General features: G+C 45.7%; 2 protein-coding genes across 4 annotated transcripts in view; one reads left to right on the top strand and one right to left on the bottom strand.

Annotated features, from left to right (window-relative positions):
• LOC125960168 (RING finger and CHY zinc finger domain-containing protein 1) overlaps nucleotides 1-2,613 on the top strand; it is a 6,836-nt gene extending 4,223 nt beyond the window's left edge. For all 3 annotated transcript variants that reach the window (XM_049693400.1, XM_049693401.1, XM_049693399.1), the window contains exon 8: nucleotides 1-2,613. This exon is cut by the window's left edge and continues 489 nt beyond it. The gene's annotated coding sequence lies outside the window, so the exon portion shown is untranslated.
• LOC125960171 (arrestin domain-containing protein 3-like) lies at nucleotides 2,613-19,563 on the bottom strand. Its single transcript, XM_049693406.1, has 8 exons — nucleotides 19,226-19,563; nucleotides 15,382-15,452; nucleotides 12,486-12,677; nucleotides 9,450-9,545; nucleotides 9,157-9,227; nucleotides 7,989-8,289; nucleotides 5,472-5,586; nucleotides 2,613-3,674 (listed from the first exon to the last, which is right to left on the bottom strand). The coding sequence occupies exons 1-8, from the start codon at nucleotides 19,335-19,337 to the stop codon at nucleotides 3,349-3,351; spliced, it is 1,284 nt and encodes a 427-aa protein (XP_049549363.1). The 5' UTR covers nucleotides 19,338-19,563; the 3' UTR covers nucleotides 2,613-3,348.
• Between the last annotated feature and the right edge of the window lie 988 nt (nucleotides 19,564-20,551).

The following is a 20,551-nucleotide window of genomic DNA, read 5'->3' as shown; positions in this document are numbered from 1 at the left end:
CCGAAAGTGTTGTCCCTACCCGGATGGGCAAGTAAAGTTGAATCCGCTTTCTCCGGTGGGCTATTCTGCTGTTGCAGACAAAGCTCTAAATGGATCTAAATACATCCTCGTAGAATATTTGCCAGCACGTACGTCGCACTCGTCGCAACCACCCGTATCGCGTCTTTGCCTTGCCTTCCGCCCAGTTCAGTATCCATGATCGATCGTCAGTAATGCGGTTTGTAATCGATGGAAGAATTTCAGAAATTGCGTGAAACTACGATCCTGAACTGGCGAAAATGGTAAAAGCAATGTAGTGCTCCAATGTGCGTGCGTGCGTACGTGCGTATGCTCATTCCAAATCCTCGGTGTCGCGATCGGCGAGGTGTTGACGTTGTTGAAGAACTAGTATATAGGTAGTAGTCGTCGAATGGGATCGAAGCTGCTGTGTTCAGTTTTTATTTCTCTAATATTATCTCTTTGTTGAATCCTGTTGTTTTGCTAGTGTATAAAATCTCTTATCTTTCTCCACTCTTTCCAACACATCTCCAAATTGTAACTGGTTTATAGTAAATATTTCCTTTCATCTCGTCTGTCATTCCATTCCTTAATACCGACGTCCACTTTCTTCATATTTACCAACTATAGACGTTACTTGATCTGCTGTCCAATGTCCTTACGTTTGTATGTGTGTATTTGTGCGCGTGTGTCTATGTGTGTTTGTACATACGTCTGTCCTCGAGTGTAGCCGTAGCCAGTTCTGTATAGCCAGTAGGTAGTACACTTATTATCCGCCAGCGTTAGGCTCTTAATGCTAATCCAGTGGAAATAAGCTTCTCAAGCGGTCAACCGTTTCCGTTCGTACCGTTTGCCTCCAGTTCATTTTTGCTTCGTCTAATAATGACTATTTCTGCTGTAACATATAGCGATTGCTTGTCGTACCGTTTTTCTCCACATCTCACAACAGCCGTACACGAACGATTCCGGTGCAAAGTCGCGACACCCTTCACTGTGCACACCGTTGCTTTAGTTACACGGTTTTAGTGTAGTAGTGTATTTTTGTGATAAATTTAAATGAACCGTTCTCGCGATGCGTGATAAGGGAGGACTGTCGTGGAGCATGAAGGCTAAAGAGATAATAAAATCAGAACCGACAGTATGGCACAAAATGGTTTGATAAAATAAGGCCGAGGAGAGAGAATATGACAGGATAGAAACTTTTCCCATCATTTTCCCATTTTTGCATTTCGGTAATGGCGCGGGGCTAAAGTATGGCAGAAAAGAAAGTTAGGCTAGGGGTCGAAGATGCAGAACAATTTTCGTTAACACAACCCCAAGCTACATAGAGTAGAGATGCAGCCATAGTGGAAGGACTCGTAAGTCTCGAAATAAGGTGGTAAATCTAGTTGGTCCTCGGTGGAGAATGTGATTCAAGCAAGCCGTGCATGTGTCGTCGGCTGCATAGGAGTAGACGAGCGAATTCAAAATAAACGGTATGATATGTAAACACATGCTCGGAAGGAATGGACATCATCTGTGTTAATGTTCCTTTTTTTTCTCCAAGCATTTCGATTCACACCGTTATAAAGCCAAACCGGGTGTTTATAACGGTGGAACTTTTAGAAGGAAGATTGTTCTCTCCTTTTTCTGTTTGACCACTATCGGATGGGACACTAGTGTCAAATGACCGGCAGATTCTAAATTTCGTTCTACAAAAAGTTGTAGGTTATCCTTGATTCTCAAAAATTCAATCTCCGCTGCTGGAAGTTATTGAACCAGCCCGTCTGATAAAGCCGGTAGGCTATCAATAGGAAAAGTAAAACATCATGTAGCAGGAATGATTGGTCCGTGCATGCAGGGAACAGGGAACTCTCACCAGAAAGAACGGTCGAAGCAATGCGTTGCGTTACTACTAGCTACTACTACTCCTCCGTCGCATCGTCAGCGATATTAATCATAACAAAAAAAATCAAATATAGCAAAAAATACAGCGTAGTGTTTAACTTATAAAGAAAACAGTAACCCGGAAAGCAAAGGCCAGATGGGCAGGAACCGGATAGCCGCCGGAGAAAAATTACGCACGGCGCTTGATTAACACGAAGTTAACGAGCCGGAGGAGAAAGCGTCCGACTAATCGTTAAATTAAACCCGTGGCAGTTGCCGGCGGTCGGGAATCGTAGGGATAGTGTCCGTGTTGCAGGCCGGAAGGGACAGAGTGCAGTTCTGGTAGCAGACAGCTGAACCGTGACCGTGATGAAATGAATTTACTGTAGCATTATGTGCTAAAACTTCACGTAACCATTATTGAAACCGTAGCGCATACCGCGTATATTCTGCGCGCTGGAAGTTTGGTGGGTCGGAAGGCGGAAGATGGAAGGACGTCCGAGTTCATACGTAAATCAAGAAATAAAAACTGAAAACTCTACTACCGTTTGAGTCAATAAAGAAAACGAATAATGTGAATGCAGTCGGTACTTCTTTTTCCATATTTATACCTTTATTATCTTCGCTTTTTGAGTGTGATGATGGTGTGCGTTTGTGGCATGGGTTGTGAGGCTTCCCACCTATTTGGGCCTTGGTACATACATTAAAAAAATAAACAAATCCAACGAACGATTTCAACTTCGCTTGTTTTGTGCATACCGTCGACGGCCGGAACTAGGAGAATGTGGATTCCAAAAACACTTCCTGTGGCCTCACGTTAGTGCGCTTTTGTACTCTACTATCGGTTGGTTGTTTTGACGTTAACTACATTGTTATACACTCCGCGGAAGGAGAAAAAGTGTCCTTAGTTTACTAAATGTGGGGTGTTTACGAATGATTTTATGCTGCCATGCTTATCTTCCAGATTTATGTGGCGGCAACTTATTTGTTTGGCGCCTTATTTGCTTCGCGTGACGGCCGTCTCCACGTGTGTTCCTGTTGCAATTGTAGCCTTTTAAAACTATCGTTTCGCACTCTTCCTTGAAACCGTGAACCGCGTTGCCATCGAACATTGTGACCGAACTGTTCGTCAAGACACTTGGCTAAACATATACGAGAGACGTGCGTGAATCATTTAACGGGGCTGACTGAAAGGCTAAAACATGTTACTATTCTGCACGCTGTCCGATGGCGCTATTAATGCTCATACTTTAAAGCTCTAGCTTCTCTCTTTCGATGAGGTGCACGACAGACGGGGTTTGACCTTAACTTGCGCTAGTTCCAAACACCCCGCACGATCCTCAAGCACGTACGTCCTCCAAATCGGAGAAATAGATTTCCCTCGTAACACGACCGGAAAGAGGATTGCTTACCCATCCCGATGACGGATGGTGTCGATGGATTGGATGGATCGCGAGAATGGAAAGAATGAGTTCAGCTTCCGTTCTACTTCCGATAGTAGCGCTGGTCACTGTTGCTGCTGGGTCCGTTGTTAGTACCGGAGCTGCCACTCGCTTGTCCACCAGCACCGTCCGAGTTGGCCCCAGCCCCAGTCCCGGCTGCCGCGGATGCCGATTGCCGTCGATTGTTGCGCTCGACCGCTTTGGCCGATATCTGTTGCGAGCTGCGTACCACGGTAAGGTAGACGGGCCGGTAGAGCGGAGCTAGGTCACGATGCTCGTTGTCGCTCACGTTACAACCATCGTACACCTCGCCAAGCAGAAACTCGGGCCCGATGTAGGTGCCACCTTCCACGTGATCAATGGCAACATCTGGGTGGTATCGGGTGGGGTGTGTCCAAGTGTTGATTGGAAAAAAAAACGAAGAAGAACGAGTAGAAGGAAAGAAAGTAGTAAAAAGGACACGAATCGAGTTAACTGGACCCTTTTACGGGTGCGCTGGACCAATATCTCCATTTTTATGGTCTACTCCTTGACGAAGTTCCCAATTGCGGACAGCCAGCGACAGGAGCACCGAGAGGAGGAGAACCTATTGATGGGAATGTCCTCCGTTTACCGGGAAGGAGGCATGCTTTTAAAAGGATTTCCTTTTTTGGTCGCCTTTTGGGGGAACAGCAAGGGTCATAAACTCCAAGCTCAGAGCACTCTGTGCCGCTCTGGCGCACGACACACCCGGAACTCGTGAAGCGAAGGCGAAACAACATTTAAGGTCTCTTAAAGTAATCGGCGAACGGTGGCGTCATAAACCATGGCGAATAGCCATCCCTTCCGTAGGCGGTTTCAGTGGCGAAAGGGGGGGGCAAAGGGAACAATAAGCGAACGGATTGAAGGCGAGGGGAAGCAAAAGGATTCAATCTGCTGCAAAGATTGAATGGTTGAACACCGTGTAGCTGACACTTGGCAGCCATCGGATCCGAAAAATTGCGCCGCCCGTACGGGTTCCTCCACCCGGCCAAACAGTGATTCATCGCCTCTCGACAAACGATGCTATCACGTATTGAGGACAGGACGGCCTCAGCTGGATGGCCCCTTGGTCCGGCGCTTATTCAGCGCCAGTTGGGATATCGGATATCGCTTGGTTACGTTAGATTTTGCTCTAAATTTGTCACTTAACTGGCGACTAAAATTCGTTGGCATTATACTCCGAAGTGAAGGAACATTAATTCTTGCAGTTTATTAGCCACACTGTTGTAGTGTTGTAGAGTATGCTCTGTGTAGTGGCAGTAATCTTATATCTTGATAAACGATTATCTCGCGAAGCAGTAAAAGTGTTATCAGACCATCACCGACATAAGGCTTCCAGGCCTGAAGGTTTCATCTGTATCGGATTCTCTGGACGGCCGAACATTCTCCCTGCCTTTGGCGACCTCAGGAAAATGCTTTTCAAGAAAATGCTATTTCTTTTATGGGTCTTTACAAAAAGATAGCCGATCTTTTGGAATTCTCAAAAGTTTAAAACGAGACTAGTAGATAATTAGGTAAATAAAAATGGTAACTCCTTGAATCTGCTCTTGACTCGTCGGATGTGAAATAGCATTTTCGCGACGATTCTGGAGTAACATCCTGACTAGAGAAGCATCTCCTGTCCCAGATGGTTACTTCTCATCTAGCAAACAGCTACAGCTGGCAAGATTAGCGAGTATCAGTAAATGAACTTAAGCAACCTCATTCAATTCCTTCTCGATTCCATTCGATCGTGACATTCGAAAGGATTTGCAATCCGGAACTTGCAAGCAGCTGGTTGGCCGGTAAGTTGGAAGCAACGTTCCCGGTGTGTCGAGCAATGGAAAGCCATTGCGGATTACATGCGAATGAAAGGTAAGCGCAACACGGAACCGTTCGCCGACGCCGAGCCAACTGTCGACAGCCCGGAGCAATGCAGGCAAACATTGACGTACATAAAAGCCAAAGGCGAAAGGATGGAGGTCGCCGTCGGTATATCGACCCTGTGCTCCTGTCACCATGGCCGGCTTCTGCACGTCTCGCACAAACCCCAACGTTGCTCCCCGTCTCATCAAGCGGATCGTGAGATGCTGCAGTGGGTTGGTCTCCTGCTGTTCCCATTCCAGTTGCTGATGCTGCTGGTGCTGGTGCCATTGGTATACTTACCGTATCCTATGTGCGGCTGCAGATTGCTGTTCGGTATTCGAAACGGCACCGTGCCGATCGTGATGGGGAAGTTAATCTGCAAATCATCGCCCGATTTATCGAACTCCAGGCAGGCCTTTCCGTGCGTCGGTCGGGGTCAGGAGAGCGGAAGAGAGAAAGAGAAGGAGGGGACAAAGTTAGAGAAATCGATCCAAGAAACTCATTCCCCCCAGGACCGAAGTCGGTGAGAAGCCATTCAAATCATTGAAAGCATAAGTGCCAAGAACTGGAAAAGAGAGCATTTTCCTATATTATCGGGTAGATGATGTGTGTGCGTCAGGAGTCGGAGTCGGGACTTCGGAAGGAATCAGTGCTAACGCAACTTTCAGGCACAACAGAATGAGTTCCAATCAACGCTGATGAACTGGATGGATTAAAGTGTGTACCAGGCGTGCGTGTGTGTGTGTCTGGTTAGTGCAGTGGTTTCGCTTAACTCTCTGTGCAATTAATTGATTCCAGGAATTGCGTGGCTTCCGGTTGACATGCTTTTATGCAATAACCCTGCCTCACTCCCAAACCTCTTCAACCCCCCCCCCCCCCCACCTGCTGACGGCTAGTGTTAGTGGCAGGCCGTTGAGGGAAAATCGTGGTGTTATCGCGGTTTTTCACGGGTGGCCGATTGTGTCACAACAAGCCCCAATGACGCATTTCCGCGGTTCGGCAAAGTGTCTGAAGCACATTGATTACACACAGCGGAAGGTTTGTTAAACTGATTGCAATGCGGTTACAACATTATCGTTTAGGGGCATTGCGGGGAAATCAATTGAGCCTTCAAACCATCGCGACTGAAGCCTGAGATTAGGCACTTAAATGGACAGTGTTCGATTGGGTAAAATGTGATGATAATCCGTCGCTGACAGCATGACGTTAACGATTAGCGTTAAATGGAAACGAATGTTCTTAGTGATTGGCATAAATGCGATAAAAAGGATGGATAGGCAGGAGTTTAATGTCGAATGAAGCTCATTAGGTTAATTTGGACGTTGCGAGGTTTAATTTGGATATCCACGTACCAGGGATTTTGCCATACACCTTTTTTATTTTTTTAACTACAACGTCTTCTAACGGTTGTATATTGCTTTGAATAATTTAGATCGTTTCCATGTAATGGATATTCACTCTAATCGTTATAATATCTTAACACCAAATGTAAATTTTAGTGGTAAACAAAACTTGAAATAATCGATTAACATGTGTCTTTGTACGGAGATTCTACCAAATTAAAACCAAAAAAATATTGGATATTTTCTTTGCCACTGTGCCCTACGGGCTTTATCCTATCGGTCCGAATTGGTTTATATCCGAGAAATGTTCAGTTTTATAGCAATGTTTTTCATTAATTAGCAATTTGGAAACAGCTAAGAAATTTCTAGAATCAGGTTCTTCGGTAGAGCAATGGTTGCAAAAGAATAGAGCTTGAAATATTAATAAACTTAAGTCGAATTGCGTAAAATGCAAATGATCAATCCGGAAAATTTTATTTATAAATTCTTATAGAATACTTGGTTTTTGTAAATGTCAAACTTGTATGGTAGTTGTAAGTAAAACTTCCAATAAATGCCTAATAATGTATAATAAGAGCTGTGTCAGAGTTTATTTAATACCTTGCCGTGAATTTAATATCACAGCTTATGAAGGGGGAAATAATATCAATCCTTCCTCAATTCAAAATCAGAGTTTTTTTTAAAGGAATAATGTGTATTTATACACTGTACTAATTGAGTGCGAAATGCGAAATACTACTTTAAATCATAAATTATTGGTCATCTGCTGACACTCACTTCGATCGTTTAAAAATATAGTAATGATTTCAATAATTTTCTGTGAAACCAATTGTCGATAATAAAACTCATGATAAAGGTATTTAACAAACGATTACTTCAATTTCAAACGAAACTCCTTTACACAAATTGAAATGCAACAAAGGGCTGTATCGAGATCAATGAGCACAATTCAGTAACATGATTATGCATTTGAAAGGGGTTTTCCATGAATTTTCTTTGGAAATCAAAAAGCTATATTTCAAAATGATTACACATCTCTTGCATCCGGTGTTGGTTGCGGTACAGTAGGGAGCAATAATGGTCCGAATTGGTTTGAAATCCTTAATTTATAACATCCGTAACAGTTGGAATCTACCCCCGGCCTGTAATGTAACCGCACAGCTGCCAACAAACAGCGGCAATGCCCCCTAATGCCCGTTGAAACCGCAATCCTAGCTGTGGTGGTATTAGTGTGGAGTCCCTTGGTACAATGGATCGTTCGTTTGCTAAGCCTCATCAACATTCCCCCCCTCGGGATCCCAAGACACACGTGCACACCTGAGTGTTGCATTGAACGAGGTCACTTGACCCACTCGAGACTGAAACCGCTCCGCTGTCTGCTACCACACCGGGGGTCATTAGTCAGAGGTCGGTGCTTCTGCACTGCACAGCTTCACGAGGAATCTGGTCCGGATGCCTGCCAGGCGGTACTTACCACAAGTGTGTAGTAGATCTGCGCCAATCGGCACACCCCCATCATGGTGGTGGGCACGGTCGGGATGCGTAGGTTGGCGCAGGTATCCTGCCGCTCGGCCGGTACCACCGTTTCGCCCTTGTACTCGACCACCAGATGCTGCACCTCCTTCGTCACGCCCAGGACGCCTCGCTCGACGAAGAACTCGCAGTACTGTAACAGCCGCACCTTCAGCCGAACCGCCTCCTCACCCTGGTTGTCGATAATTGATTTCAGCTTCAGCGTCTCACCACAGCAGAAGGCCGTCCGATCGAGCGAACAGCTGGGCCGTATCGAACGGGCGCGGATTTGTGTGAAGGTCGAAAATTGGAAGAAATCGGCATTAATTGGTGTAGCACTCATAACCCACTGACATCCCGATGAAGGCGGTTTCCCAGTCAATCCCGGCGTGACGATCGTGGTCGTGTGGTTCTCTCGCTGCCCTACGTCTGCTCGATGCTTCCATTAACGAGTGGAGCGTTTCTGACGGAGGGTTGTGGTTTTCTCGCAATTTGGAAGATTGCTGTTGCTGCTGCTGCAGCTGCTGTTGCTATTGGCATGCTAATTTTGTTTTATGGACATTACTCAGAAGTCGGCCGAATCATCATCAAATGTCAAATCAATCTCTGGCGAACGATTACCTTTTCGGGGAAAGACGCCTCGATTATTTGGAAAGTCCTGCGAGTGATGGCAATGGTGACCGTCTGATGTAAACCAGAGCTACCAGAGTTCTCCGGAAAGTCTGAATGGTCCGTCCTCCGAGTTGTTATTTCATATTCATAGCGATTGGTACGGTTCTATAACCCAAATGACCCAAAACTCCAAAAAGACTCTCCACACCCACAGAGCAGATCATAGAATGGTCCAAAAGCCCGAAAGTACTGGGACCAAGGTTTGTTTTTCTTTTCCCAGATTCCCAGGCGTCAGTAAAAAGGTCAACCCCACGCGGACGCTACAGAGAGACACGGAGGGCTCATAATAATTTAGGCTAACCGCTAGCGGAAAGGTCAAGGCGTGGAGAGCATCCTAGTCCTAATACTCTTCTTGGGAACATCTCTTCAGGGACAGGGGAGGGCCGGGCCGCATCACAAGCACAATGACTATCAATCTTCCTGGAGTGCCTCAGTAGGAAACACACACGGGAGCTTACCTGAGCGTTACGGGACCCTTGGCACAGCAAAGGCAGCATCGGACCTTCTTATCCTGGCCCGAAACAGGTTTCTGCAAAGAGTGACGTAAGATCAGATCTCAGCGAGATTGGTTCCGGATAGCTACCGAGGAATTACGGAAGAGAGGAAGTTGATGGATCGGAGTGGGGGTTTTGGGAATGACTTCGGTAAAGGTTGCCCGCTGCCACTGACAGCTTATCAATGGGCCATTGGTTGGGCTTTGGGTTGGACACCGATATGTCGATGGGAGGCTATCGCCGGTCGCACCACTCACCAGGTATTGCTCGTCCATGCAGTCTATGTGCGGTCCGATGATAGTGAAGTACTTGATACCTTGCGGTGGCGACGCGTACGGTATATCGATCGTGACCTGCAGAGAAAGTGGTATATCCGAGGAGTGTGTTGGTAGGAAGTTAGTGGCGATTGCTGGGACGCTGGGCTAGACGATGAGTGCGGTAAAAACAAATGCCACTTGGACAGTCGATGGGCCTCATTCGGTATGCGATTATTGTATTTCATGCTGGCGTTTGGAGATTGGAGATTATTTTCGTCCCCTTCCCCAGGAACCGATGCCAATGGTACCGGGGTGGATAGCACCGGAACGGATGAGATGACTTTGCAATGAGCGGCACGATCCAGCGCAGGCAGATGTGATTCCGAGGTTCCGAGTTGGCATACGAGAACCCCCAAAGGTCGACCGAAAAGTGTCCATTACGTGTCTCATTTAATTGATTTGTGAAGGATGTACTGCTCGTGAGGTGAGGTGTTGCAATGATACGGATGCAGATCGACGGCGAATTGAGTGTCAGTCGTCATCGTCACCGGAGTTCGAAGCTTAATAATTCACAGTGTCCCTCTCTACCAGCTTGGCGCGTTCAGCTGCTGGACATTGCTTTTCACTTTTCCAGTCTTGCCAATGCTACCATTGCGAAAGGGACATTTTGTTTGCAATTATAGGCAGCGGAACACGCTTCTACTATCTTACTTTCCTGATTTTTCTGATTTTATTGTGTACTTATGCACACCACCAATTTCAAGATGGTATTGAAGCAAAATAGGATCTAATTAAAGTACGGAGCGATACATCCTTTTCCTTTTATTTTCATTCCAGTATTCACTAACATCAAAATACATCGTAAGAACAGAAACGATGCATTCTCCAAATGATAATCATTTATGGAAAAATTAGGAGGATATTTGTTTTAGTAACTTCATCTTTTTGATGTGGATTTGATCTCCAACGTCAACAACGCTAATCCAAACAATAATAAGAACGTAGCAGTTGTATTCGAATGCCTTTTTCCCTGGACTAATGGGTAGAGATCTGTTCTGTTACATCATCTGGATACTACGAGTTGATTCCGGTTACACTCGAACTCAGAGCTTTGAAGAAGTCTTTTCAGGCTGCTCCAAAACGAAAACATTAGACAACGAATGCCAGGAATTGGGCGGAAAATTTTAAGCACACACAGGACCTTACATGAGATTCTGGCAAGCTAAAGTGCAATAATCAATGAAAATTGCTCGCAAAATGCTTGACGATGTTGTTGGCAAAATCATTTGCATTCATGTTTAATTAAAGATACAATATTCCATATTCCATAGCGCATGTTATGACTTCAATAGTTCTAATAACAATCTACACCATCAGTTCATAAACTAGTTAAATTAGTTTAAACGATTGTTTAAACAGCTTAAAAACTTAAAAGCAAACGACGGTTTGAAAGTTGAGGCAATTGCGATGGGGACTAGAGTTCTAGAAAGCGGGAAAAGCTGGAATTGCTCAGCAGTTCGTTAGCATTCGAAACATTGTTCAAATCATGACCCATCGCACACAATGCTCAATGGTTGACATGCAGCGTTTACTCCAAAAACCTCTCCTTGTTTGCCCAGCTTAGCTCGTTAGACGATTTGACTTCCGCCGCTCCCACCCAGACAACAATCGAGTGGTGTCGGGACGGTTTTCTGTAAATCAATCGACGGAAATAAAAGTTGGAAGCAACACAAAAGCGGTCCTGATTGAGCTTTTAACACCGACCCCGGGACAACGTGTGTCGCCTCACCCACATATGCTCCGGGATTATGCTTGTCTCCCGATGCAGAATCCCGAGCAGAATGTGACTCGGAGCAGCATAGTTTAACAGCATCCGGAGGCAGAACGTCCCGCGGCTGGTGGGATGGCCACATGCTCCACACTGTTACTTCCGGTTTCTTCCTTTCCCCTTGTGTCCTTCAGCCACGACGTAGCAGAAGCAATTTCCAACAACTGGTCCCCGATGAACGCTCGAGAATGGCAGAACTGGCGAGGGTGCGCCCGTGGTCCACGGACAGGATTGCAAAAGACAATAAAATGAGACTGAATGCCAAACCAAAAGCTGCTGTTGCTGCTGCTGCTGCTGTTGCTGGTGCTACTCCTGCTCGTTATCAAATGGTGGAAATCATGACAAAGTTCGCGCCCCTCCCTGGGAATTGCCAAATCCTGCGAGCCAATTGCCATTGTCTGGGAGAGCGAAACCAGCGTAAATCACGAATTTCGTGTCCCACCTGTTCCCTGTGGTATTTGCTTGGGTGAGAAGCGGGTGTTTTGGTGTACGTTCAAAGAGAGGGAGAACGTGTTATTAGCTTTGTTACTCGCGCGTTACATGCGTGCGTGCGACAGACACAGTCTCACAAGGAGGGGGGATAGGATGAGCAAGTGTTGATCAACGTGAATGATTGTGTTACCGAACGAGCGAGAGATGAACCACCAGATGACAGAAGGAGAAAGATAGAGAGTGTGTTTTATGCTAATCCACTATATATTACATCTACTTATATGAACTGCTATGCCCCGGAGACCCGGAGCCGTGGCTCGACTTGGCGCCACTGCGTCGTGTTCACCTTTTCCTATCACATGTTTAGCGCGCGCGCGCGTGTGTGTGCTTGTTGCCCCCGTCTCGACAAACGATGCTGGCGGTGGATGGCCATTTTGCTGGCGCGATTGCAGAGAAAACGCTTTCCGTCCTGCGGCTCCACATCATCAACATCGCCATCAACATCGTGCTCTCGCTCTTTCTCTCTCTCTCTCTCTCTCTCTCTCTCTCTCTCTCTCTCTCTGTCTGTCTATTGCTTCGAAATGAGTTTATCGTCGCCTACTTTGTCCTCACGGCAGACATACCAACGTTTCCTCCTCAAGCAACAAACGCTGTAACCAAGCTAATCGGAAGCGGGGGGGTGCTTTGGCGTTGGTATCCTTGTTGCTCGATCACTTTGTCAAAGGAATGTGAATGTACATGTGGGCGGGTAAGGTGGGGTGGGATGACGTCCTTACCTTGACGAAGTAACGGATGTAACAGGCACGTGACTCGAAGCTACAGGGCAGGTTGGTTTCGGGGATGTTGAAGCGAAACGGAAACTGATGCTGACCGCGCACCAGCACCGGCACGGTCACGTCCAGCCCTTCACCAGCCCGCTCACCCCAGATGACGGCCCGCTCGTCGATGTAAACCTGGTCGTCCTTCACCTACATTTCACGCGGAGAAAGAAGCAAAGCAGCAGTAGTAGAGCGAAAGTAGTAGAGAGCATCATGAACATGAGCGCGTTCGGTTCCAACAAAACCCAGCAGCGAAAGGCGTCTAAACAGATGCACCGGGATGTGCTGTAGTGGAAGTTGCGAGCATTTGACTGGAGACTGGATTACGGTTTTCGGGGGGATCGCGGTTTGGACATGGCTATTCAGTGGTCACAGGATTCGCAGGATAAATGGTCAACGGTAATGGCTATGGCTCGGATTCTTAAACAATGGTCATTCAATGAGAAGTGCCTTTGGAAAAACCAACTTCCCAGCAGGGACGTAAACGTTCTCTGTAGCTCTGTAGCTCACTCAGCGTTCCGCTCTTCCAAACTATTCAACTTTGGACAGCTCATTCATCCTTGGGCGATTACTTCATCCAGGAAGGGTAACGATCGAAACCCGTCCCCATCACCAGAGGTTCTAAAATGCCAAGATTTGATTTTGATTACGACCCTTGATGACCCACTTACCCAGCAAGGGACACTGCTCCAATCTACATTCCTTCATGGATGTTCCACTCAGCGGCCAAGTTGAAGAGAATATGCAAATAAAAACGATTCTCCAATGATGATGATGATGATGATGATGGTTAGATGGTGGTGATGGCGCTTGAAACATATGGCCCCGGTGATGGTCTGGCTAGCATAATGAGCCACGTCATAGGGACCGGAACCGCCAACGACTGCGGAAGGATTATAGCTGAGGATGTGCCCGGTTCACTAGAGTTCCCGCTGCCTACTGCCAGCATCCACACCCTTCGGTGCGTGTATAGGGACGGGATAAAGTTGCAAACAATCGAGTCGTCCAGCGGCCGCAATGTCAATGTGAAATGTGCTGACTCATGGCCAGCTGCTACTGCTGCAGCTCCGCTCAGTGTATTTTGTTATTTTTTTTGCCGTAACTATGCGATTTTGGGCACCACCGGATCTGACGGATCTGCCGGATCTGCGCGTGGAGCGCCTAATTCCGAAACGAGAAATGGATGGTTCGCTTCACGCTCCATAAAAAAAACTGGCTGCACAATAGGATTCGCGGTTCCTCTCTTCGGAAAGGGGAAGATCGCTCCGTGCGGAAACTTTTTTGTGGCCAAAGCCCACGCGCTCTGCTGGCTAAAAGTAACCGGAAGAAGAGGGACCGGAAGCAGCGGGGAGTGCCTCAGTGGATGACAGTGACAGGATTATAGAGGATTGCTCCAAAACAAGCGCTCGAAGCGCTCGAAGCGCTCGATCGCTGTACTGCGAGCGAACGATGACCAAGGCGGTTCCAGACGAGAAAAACCGAAAAACCTTTCTCCGGTCTCTCTGGGCAGTAGTCTGATGCATGAAGGAATTTGAACATTTTATTGTGCGTTATGAAAAGTTTTTCATTTTCCGGGGAAAAAAACCCCACTTCGGGTTTTGGCGACGGGCCCGGGGGATTAGCACAGTATGGCAGGTGTAATCGCTTGCCAAGCTTAGTACGTGCCTCGTTTCAGTAAGTTGCAGCTCATGTGCATACTATACACATACACACACACACACGTGCACGTGCACGGATAAACGCATACACCAACAAGAAAATGAGAAATAAAATTGAGAAAACGGAGTTCCCGGAACACTCGAACCATCGCATAGCAAATGGTCTCGTTCGAAAGCGCTCACTACCACCAATCGACAAGTGCACTGGCAGGCAAAACAACGGTTCCGGGGACGGGTGTGGACCTACTAAAGACCTCGCCTCCGCATCCGCCTCCGATCCTCCTGCACCGGTCATTAATTTCCCGAAATACCCGAGCGCAACTTTTTCAATTCCAAAAGAACACCGGAACACCCTCGAAGTGGAAACTTTGCATACAACTTGAGCCCCGAAGCAACTTGGTCCCGGTGTGACGGCGGCGTGGTACCACGGCAACACTTATACAAGGGGACGGAACGAACCATGATGCTGGATGATGGCCAATGGGCCGTACTGGGCCCCATGGTTTTCCTGAGTAAAAAGTTTTTTTCTTCCATTCCTTGCGGTTTTCGTTGCCGTCGGGCTCTTAACGACGGTCTCCGGAAGGGCACGCAAAGGATTTCCACGAAAAGGTTCCACTTCATTGCTATGCTTCGGTTTGCGGATTCGATTCGGAGATGCTCGAACGCGCCGGACGAAAGGTGACAAACCGAATCGGTGGCACCAGCTGCTGGTAATCCCGACCAGCGCCAATAAACAACAACGCGTACAAAGCAACACTCGAAACAATAATGCGTTGAACGATGAATTCGCTTCCGGTACCAGTCAACTGATGGACGGCGAGAGAAAACTGGAAGGAAAAAGAAGCTCACCGACTATCGCATTCGCCTATCAGCTGCACACGTAGCGCAATTTATGTTTCGATAAGAAACCCTCTAGCTACTGCCCAGGACTCTCCTCTGGCATGGTGGCTTAAGGTAGTGACTCCCACATCAACACCATTACCGCCACCTCCACAACAGCGTGGGAGTTGTTTACCTTTTGACCGCAAAACTTTACATCTCCACCTTTTTCGAACGATGGCGTAAGCCTTGGGGGAAGTGGTAGTTGGGGGCAGGGTGAGGGGGTTGTAAAAATGGTCGACACAAAGGTGGTTACGCGTGACATGGGTTGGAAGGCGAAGCGGGATAAACATTGCTCTGGGAGGGGCCGTAATTACCGTTCTTTTGTCTCCGGACACGAACACCTTCCACTCGACGTGCGCCTTACCCCGTAGCAGCAACCGGATAGCTGTGGAATAGAAAAAGAGTGAGAGAGAGAGAGATAGAGACAGAGAAAATAGGGATGCGGTCGTGAGAACGAGGTATCCCAGTGTGTTAATGTGTGTTAGTGTGGGTCTGTTTTTACAAAGGAGACGACAGGACGCATAGAAAACATCTTGCAAGGGTAGTTCCATCAGTGGTGGAACGGAACTAGGACGGAGTAAACCGTGAAAACACGTGGCCTGTCATGTATGCCCGCTTCCCTCTTCCTGCTCATGGTACGCAGTCAGTCTGACAGTTATGGCAACGCATCCCTTATCCCTCTTTAGTGCAATCTTGATATTGCCAACCGTAGCGCGTTTTCCTATTAAACTCCTTTGCCGAAGATCGCATTGTCCTGAATGTGCTTAAGGTCTTCTGATGCTAATTCGTGGTAGTAACGTTCGAAGTTTAATGAATTTGAACTTGCACATTTGGTGCTCTGCATGTACAGGGTATCAGCATTTTTTTAATATGTTTGTAGTATCAATATGGTAACTTTTACACAAAAACGCTCACTACAAAAGTTAAAAAGCATACTTTTGCCTATTTACTTTTAACTGGTGGAATATCGTTATCATTTGATTTCTTTGAGCAGCAAGAGTGGAAGATATGCAAGGTGTAATGGGGATTTTTCTTAGTGCAGTTATAAAATTTGCCTTTCATTGTGTGGTTACATTGACAATGTTCAAACAGTTCAGACTCTTTAGCTTAATGTTCAAAGGAAACTGCAGAAAGGAATGTTAAATGTTTCGAATGTTAAATGTCGAAAATTCAACAGTATCTGGCATAATTTGATCGTATCTTGAGTAAGGTTGAATAAATCAAAGAAAAAGCCGAGTGCATAGACCGCCTAGAGATGATGCTGCACATAAAACATAATCTTACTAAAGCTAAAATCGATGTCATCCTTGATGAAGAATGACCATATCGAATGACTTTTACTGAATCTTATCCGATTTTCAAACTTTTCATAAGGTGATATGTTACAATCAGAAAGACTCTAAACAGTTTAATTTGAGCGAACACATTCGAATAAAATCCTGCCGATATGATTAGTGCCGAAGTTTCGGAGGAGTCATAATACGTTTGCAGAAATTTATCACAATATAAGTCAACAGATTTTAACCGATTTGCTACAGTACATTTTTGAAATAAAATACATTGATAGTAAAATTTAAATGAATAGTTTTGATAAAATTGCATTTTACTTTAGAGACACTCTATGCTACGATACTTTGTAAATTAATGTGTACAGATTACAAATCAGACAGTAGACGTTGTAAAGTGGAACAAATTTCTACAAATATTGATGATAATGAATCTATGGTTCAGGAAGATATGATTGCAAAATGTAAATCAAGCTGAACTAACATCTCCGTCCTGGTGACACTGGTAAGGTATTAGCTTCCACCCAAACTACCCTTAGATTCTGGAACATAAACATGAAACGCACCTGTTCCACCGGTACACACTACGCGCCACGGTAGCAGCAACAGGAGCAATGCTCTAATGCTTTGAAATTGGTGTAGAAACATGGGTTGTAACATAGCATCATCGTACACCTTTGCTCCACCGCGTGTGGCCACTAATGTGCCAGCAAAGCCGTGGTCAAATTCCTACCATATTCTAGGTGTCTATCTGTTTGCCTGACAGGTAGCTCGTTTTCTCCGCCTTTACCAGGCAGCGAAGGTAACGTGCCAACGAACAACCCCACTAACCAGAAGTCTTTCCGTGTGCCGGTACGAACGGAGTGACATTCATGGTTCCGTCAGACAAATATGCCTTCTTCTATGCGGTGCGAAAGGGGATTCCACAAAGTCAAAGCATGTGGGCATGTGCGCGTGAGAGAGGTTGAACAGTGAATGGAGCCTAACCTTTTGCACACCCCGGGGCTTCGGCGATCCAGCTCGACCAGCGGCTGGTCGACCGTCGTGTTTAACCATTTGTCCGCAAATAAAATTACCGAAAACTTTTGGTCCAATTTTCGATTAGATCAAGCTTGACGTGGGGTGGCAGTATGGTAATCTTGTTTCGTTCCATTTCGGGCCTCAAGATGCTCCCGGTCCGGACCAGTCCAATCGATTCCAAGTTTTGTTGGCTGTAGCAGATTGCTGGCCGATTATCAAGAAACACAGATAGGCCATTGGATTGCTTGTTTGGTTGGAAGGGTGAATGGAGTGGTAGAAGTTAAAAGGAAAACGAGATTGTAGTAGGGCTTTGGTCCGAGTGAGTTTGAAAGATTGCAGATATGGTAGTGTTCAAGGGCGAACTTTTTGCCATCTGACACGATCCAGATAGTAAAACATGTTACTTGCGAAGAGACAGAGACTGCTGCCGGTGGACGATTCAGATACCTGAGTGGAAGCACATTTCGACAAATGGTCAACATGGTCGTATTATCAGGTATTTTGAATTTGTGGTTTGCATTAGTCGTTGAAATGACATTATTCACATTGTGGAAATAACAGTCTGGTGACATCTATCCTGGTGATTACGGTAACCAGTCAATGTCGCCATTTTACAGTAGTAGCCATTCTTCTAACTATAAATGCCATGTTGTTCGAGATTTCAGGCATAAGGCTTCGTCCAGTTACAACCAATAATCATCCCTGCTATTTACACAAACAATCGGTATCACAACATCTGTTACTAAGACTTGATAATGCTCATCATTACGGTTATTGTATCAGCGTCTTAAAAAAAGTATATGACCCAATGGTCACTTTCGTGGACGTGGATCAAGCACAAACAGTAACTTTCAGGTCGTAAAAAAGCTGCTGTTGGAGTAATTTGTGGTTTTCCCAGAAACATAAAACCAGCAATTTTGTTGATTAACGCCTCCATTGCATAAAAAATGCGCACAATTTTAATGTGATAAACGGTGGAGGTGTTCTGAATGTGCAACTGAATAATTTTATGGTGATAACTAATGTCCAGGAGATGGGGTTGTTTGATGTTTGATGCTTTAAATGATTTCCTGGTGTACAATATGAACCCGACCGTAATTTGTGTAAAATTGATCAAATTCTGTAACATTGAAAATTAAAAATGTCATATGGCCAGTACAGCGGTAACTATAGTTGTACTAGCTTCTTGCTATGTTTAACTTGAATAGGTTTACGAGATGTATTGAATAATAATGTTATATTTCATTTTCAGTTCGTTTTTCTAATTCAATACTAATCCATTTTGATTTGTTGAAATGAAATCATTTTTGTTTCATTTCAAATTTATTGTATTTTCCACTTTGTTGTATCGTGCAACCGAGAATTATATGATTCTCCTCCGTCAGGATGGATGCCGTCCACCAAATCCACTTATTGGTTTATCAAATCAACTAAGGATCAAATGCATGAACGGAAACTACCATTACTCCCGCATCATTTCCCTGATGCATGCAGCACGATCGCACTTCGGGTAAGCGGAGTTCGAGCAAAAGTTAAGAAGTGACATCAGACGTGATATTTCCCTGGGAGCGCCTTTTTGTTCAAGTGTCTCTATCCCCCCCTTGTCTTGACGTTCTAGTTGACGCGGATTCTCGTCACGAGTTTCATTGTTTCCGTTCCCGAACGTCCCGAACATGGTCCCGGGGGATCCTTCACCGTGCCACAGTGAGTCGGCGAACACGTCCGAGAACCGAAGGTACTCCGACGTTCCTTCCGGGCCGTTCTCCCGGGCCAACCCTAATTGATACGCCCGACAGTGACTGTCGGCCAGCCTCGTCAACGGACATGCCCCTGCACTTAGTTGAATACTTACATTTCAGCTTGAAATTCTCCGTCGTGTGCATTATTACCCGCCCGGAGAGCACTTCGCCAGCGTAGTAGTACTCCTTGTCGAGTCGAATGTCGAGCTCTTTGATGTAATCCATCGCTGCGAGGGGGGGGAGACGCGCTGGTGCTGGTAGACGGGCAACTGTGGACTACGGACTAAGGCAGCGGAGTAGTACTCCGACCGGCAATACGTACAAGCGTGCCCAGCGATCGTCTTTTTGGTGTAAAGAAGCAGAAAAAGTAACAGCAAACTGGTCTCACCGAGCGTACCGAGTTGTTGTCGCGTTGTTGTTTGCTTTCTATGCGATGGTTTGATGGTGCCAGTTACTGTCCGGACAGGACTGACTGTCCTTTACAACGTTCCTGGAAAGAAATGGAGAAAAACCCGGGTAAATGAGCGTCGCGAGCTTCGATGTTCAATGGGTGGCGAGGCTGAAAGGGAGCTAATGGAAGCAATTAATGTCGAATTTGAATGCGTCTCCGAGGCGTCGCCGCGTGCAGCAGCGTAATAATTGGTATCATTTCAGGTGCTACCGGTGTTCCGTAATTGATATTAAGCTTCTTACTCACGGTGGATAATGGATGGACAAACGAATGGTAAATGAGGGTTGGACTGCTAGCTATCGCGATGCAATCGCGCGGCGCATAATCAGGGTGGTAAATGTTCGAAGAAGATAATGGAATTTAATTTAAATTGAATAAAAAGAAACGAAAGGTATGGGACTGGTGGAATTGGTGTGTATAGTCGGTGCATCATCAATTTGAGGAAATTTCATGAACGAATGTAGAATAAGCAGCCGAATGAATAATTCTTTAAAAATAAAAATATTGTCCATTGCTAGCCGCTACTCTATGTTATCTCTCAATTATTTTAAGGCCAGCGTGCCATTGGAATTCCTCAACCATTCAATCGATATAGTTTGAGTTCTACTTTTGATACTTTCATTAGAAATGAATCGTTATGCAGTCAAACAATTCGAATGAAATTCATAAAAAATAAAAGAATGAATGTCTGCTGGGGGCATAGTGCGCAGAAGGAACACATCGCCTCCAACATTTTCCAAAATATTTTGGCATAATTCTGCGGAATCGAGCGTGATGCTACAAATTAAGTCGATTACACCTGTCATCGCATTGTTGCTTTGAGACCAAAGCTTGCTTCAAATGAACTAATCGTTGTTGATGCATGTTGAGCTTCGATATTTTTCAGTTCTTTCTATAACAACACACCAATGGATTTGATGAATTATTCTATTGTTTAGCACCATATCCTTAAGATACCGTCTGTTTTTTTTTTGCGTTTGATACGAAG

Source organism: Anopheles darlingi, chromosome 2 (assembly GCF_943734745.1).
Source record: "Anopheles darlingi chromosome 2, idAnoDarlMG_H_01, whole genome shotgun sequence".
In the NCBI taxonomy this organism is placed as follows: domain Eukaryota; kingdom Metazoa; phylum Arthropoda; class Insecta; order Diptera; family Culicidae; genus Anopheles; species Anopheles darlingi.
This window is presented reverse-complemented; position numbering and strand designations above follow the sequence as displayed.